Source organism: Raphanus sativus, chromosome 4, assembly GCF_000801105.2.
Source record: "Raphanus sativus cultivar WK10039 chromosome 4, ASM80110v3, whole genome shotgun sequence".
Taxonomy (NCBI): Eukaryota; Viridiplantae; Streptophyta; class Magnoliopsida; order Brassicales; family Brassicaceae; genus Raphanus; species Raphanus sativus.
The window spans coordinates 28689569-28693839 of NC_079514.1; the positions used below are offsets into that span (position 1 = coordinate 28689569).

Sequence of the window (4271 nt, forward strand, 5' to 3'; positions counted from 1 at the left end):
CAGTTACCTCTACAGAGCCAAAATGAATTCAAGAGAAAGAAGTCAAGGAAGAAGGTCAGAGTTACCTAAGGGTTCAGAAGAGTGAACATGGATGGTGTTCGACAGTTACATTCACCGGAGGCAATGCGGTGACTCATCAGAGATGAGGAAAAAGGAAGACAAGAAAGAAGGTGTGATTTTCTCAGGTTCTTCACAGGAAGAAGATACATAGACCAGGAAGTGTCGTCAAAGAAGCAAGAGTTATGGGCTTGAACCAAACAGGTGGAGTTTTGTGAGGTTTGGGTCAAAGCCCATCCGACTTGTTCAACGTTGGGCCGGCTTGCACAAGTTACGCGCAGATAATCTGTGGGCTTAGTCGACGAAGCCCATTAGGTTAAAGACATACATAACATGTGCGTTAGGTCTACTGCAAACCACGGTTCTTCTTCAGCAGCCACCAGAGATCAAGCCAGAGAAAGAGTCAAGCTACACAAGAGAGCAGAGACATTAGTATAAGCTAAGAGAACATTGTTGAGCTCATTTGTTCTAGATTAAAGGCCTTGAGACTAATTGTGTCTTCTTGGTGTATCTCTAAATCATCACAGTTCTATAAGTGATTGGTTCTTGTACTCTTTATTGATCTAGTGGATTTTGGGAGCAAGCGATCTCCCACGAGACGTACCGCGCCGAGGACCGGGAACTCGTTAAAGTTGCTTATGTCATTTAACTTAACATACAAGTAACAAGTTAAACACTTAGATTGACAATCACACGAGACTGAAAACGTAACATATCACTATACCACTAATCATGGTGCAGCTTAATGGGCAGTTTTAAAGTCTTATCCAAATGATCTTTGAGGTTCTTGATCAAGAGAAGAACTATTGGTACGGCTCTAAAACAACTTGAACAAGATGGGCTCAGCCATAGCAGAGAAGCTGATCAAACAAGTCAAAACAGGAGTAGAAAAGCTAATCAAATCTTTAGATGGAGAGCTGGACTAACTACTTGTGCATGACCCAAACCCCATCACGAAGCTTCTCATTACTCATTTTAAGTTGTGGGCCAGCAGGAGAAAGAAGGAAAACACAAGAAAAAGTTAGCTTTTGTTTATTTCCATTATTTATAATTAAAGTTATGAAAACCAAGTTTTAATAGAATTAGGAGTTGCAGACCGATTTCATATAGGACGTCCTAATCCAATCTGGTTTAGATTAGGGATTTTAGGCATTAGAAGCACATATTCACGTTTATGGACATTCAATAGAGATTTTTATAAAACTTCTTTTGGTGCAAAACCATATTGTTAGAGACTTGTCTGATGTCTCCTTTGTTCACTTAGGTGAACGTGTTATATATCACACTAAGGGAGATTCCATCTTCTGTGATCCATCTCAGACACTACCCAGGGCTATCCTGCGTTTGAGAATAGAGAAATAGCTTACGTGCAATTCATAGCACTTTAAAAAAGTCCATCATCATTATCTATCATTCACCCATGCTTCCTTCAAGTAACCCACAAAGAGACATCCATTCCAGAACCGTACCATGCTAGGTTTGAGTTAAATATTTCAATCCGATATGAAAGAAATAATTTGCCGTTGATGGTGGACAACAGCCAAATTTTGTCATCGTCGGTGGGATGGGATTTGTCGGGGAGGGAGGAGAGATAGAGGGGAGTGAGGAGAGAGAAAGGAAAGAGAGAAGAGAACATGTGATTGGTTGAATTAAGTGGGTTTAGTTTTGACTTTAACCATTAACTAGATTATGATCCGCGCTTTCAAAGCTCGGGTTTGGTTCCTTTGTGATATTTTTTTTTTTTCAATTGTTTTAATGGTGTTTTAAGATTTGTATTTTTTTTAAGTTTATCGGTTCTGAGGATTTAAATGAGATTTTCTGGATTGCATTGGTGTTATTATATATAAATTCTTGTTACAATTAATAGGGACAAATGTATACTTTAAATGAAAATCTGATAGGCTCGATTTATAGCTATGTTATTTTTCTTTAACGTTTACTAAACGTAAAACATAAAACCCGTGTCTGAAAATAAAAGCAAAAAATATGCAAAACTTTAAAAAAATTATAGATGAAAACATAAATCAAAGATTATCGAAAACCTCTCTGTAGACAACATTCTTTGTCTGGCGTTGAGACTTGCCTTCGCTGTCGACAATCAGAATCTTCAAGCCTTTCTTTGAAGTCACTCTGGAAACAGCCACATAAAGTTGTCCGTGTGAAAACACAGGTCTTGGTAGAAAAATACCAACTTCAGACAATGTTTGTCCCTGACTTTTGTTGATAGTAAAAGCAAAAGCCACACCAATAAGAATTTGTCTCCTCTTCATTTTGAATGGCAATTTTTTTTTCTGAAAGGGTAATTGAAAGCCTGGGTGATGGGTATCGATTGGTTTTACTTGAACAGTATACATATACCATTTTATCTTCGAAAATGTACTCGAATGAGTATCGATTGGTTTTACATATACCATTTTAAGGTGAATCATACTTTAGAAATTTCAAATGTATTATATATACGTCAACTACTATGGAATATATTAAATGGTACCTCTTCACCACTGGTTAATGTCAACTGCTTGCTCGATAGACTTGGTGTGATTGGATCAGGAACAGAAGTGAGTCTATCTTTATAGATTTTTCCCACCTTATAAAATTCACTTCCATAAGCAACATTTTCTTTGTCAATATAGACTCCAAACATGAACTCTTTGCCAACCAAATCATTAATACAGTCTGGTACTAATGTTGGATCTTGAAGCTGAATAAATATTTCATATCAAAAAGTATAATTCAATTACACTAAGTTCTAAACGTTAATATTTGTTCATTTTGTTACCTCTTCCCAGCTTCCATTGAGGAGTTTTTCTGGAGTTTCGGACACAATGTTGTTAGCAACACGATCCAAGATCATTATATTCGAGATGCCTGAATCATCACTGACCATCAAGTGCAGCCAGAATTTGTTACAACAAAAAATAAGAAAAAGTTTTCAGAAATGATCTTGTATCGATTTAAAATAAATATTAGAGGAAGTCAGACAAATTTAAAATAAAACCTTGGTGAAACATCGATGACACTGTCTTTGCATTCCTCACACCACCAATTATGTTGAACGATCTCTTTACCATTCAATTTCTTAAACGTGGTTCCGGTTTTGAGCACTCTCTTGTTGCAAGATTTGCAACCAAAATAATACCAAGATCAATCCATGTCAATGGCATACACTACGCACTTCACTAAACATTTTTCAACCTGTTGTTATAATAGATTTCACAAAATATTAAACAAAGGAAAAAACACAATATAAGAATATATCTAACTCATATAAATGCTTACTTGAGTTGAGGTTATCATTTCATAGATGGTCTTGGTGGGAAAGAGTAACCACTTATCACGCTGACCACGCTTCCCCAAAATTCCAACTCGGTTGTTGTTGTCATCTTGAGAGTCGTCATTACTCTGGAATGATGTTAGAGTCATCGCATCATCGTTGATCCTACATAGAATAGAAAGGAAATACTTAGTTTGATGCATTAGTTAATTCCATCGAGTATAGCCTTATGGACTTACAAAACTTTAAATGCTTCGGCTTCAGGTATTGGAGGGTTTAGCATCATTACGGAAGCATCAAACGCATTAGAGTTTTGCAGCATGTTAAACGGGTATCACTATAAACAGTCGTGAAAAGAGGTTAGTAATATAACGTTCCTGTTTTCATGAAATATGTTCCTAAAAAGACTTAATGAGAATGACTTACTTGAGATCACTTAAAGTGAACTCAAGCTTCTTTCGTTGCTTTCCCCCAGTACACTGCATGGTCTCAACATCACCACAATCAATAACTTGACCGAGTACATCTGCAAGTAATTAAAACGTCTATGTCAACACTTGGAAACAAATAATAAGAAGCATCAAACACGTATCAGAAAAAATTACAAAGGTTTACCAATTAGGAAATTATCATCGAGTGTTCCAGACAATACGGTTTGAAAGTCGATCAAAGACAGGTACAACTCGTCATTAACGTGATTAGATCGAGTAACGGCGGTATTCTGATTGAAACTCTTCTTCCAAGAATGATTGGTGGTTCGATATGCTCCACCGGCAGGAGCAATTTGAAAATTCCGGATGTAACGCCAGGAACCAACTGTAAGAAGCCTCTTCTTACTTTCAATCAATGTCCTTCTACATGTTGCATGAATTTTGTGTCCCTTAAACATGGCATATGAATTGGAAATATTATTATAAATGAACAAAATGTTAGATTAAAC

General features: G+C 36.6%; 1 protein-coding gene across 1 annotated transcript; it reads right to left on the minus strand.

Annotated features, from left to right (window-relative positions):
• Positions 1-2081: 2081 nt before the first annotated feature.
• LOC108850590 (uncharacterized) lies at positions 2082-4220 on the minus strand. Its single transcript, XM_018624092.1, has 7 exons — positions 3947-4220; positions 3758-3857; positions 3337-3496; positions 3056-3165; positions 2837-2936; positions 2549-2758; positions 2082-2267 (listed from the first exon to the last, which is right to left on the minus strand). The coding sequence occupies exons 1-7, from the start codon at positions 4218-4220 to the stop codon at positions 2082-2084; spliced, it is 1140 nt and encodes a 379-aa protein (XP_018479594.1).
• Positions 4221-4271: the final 51 nt, after the last annotated feature.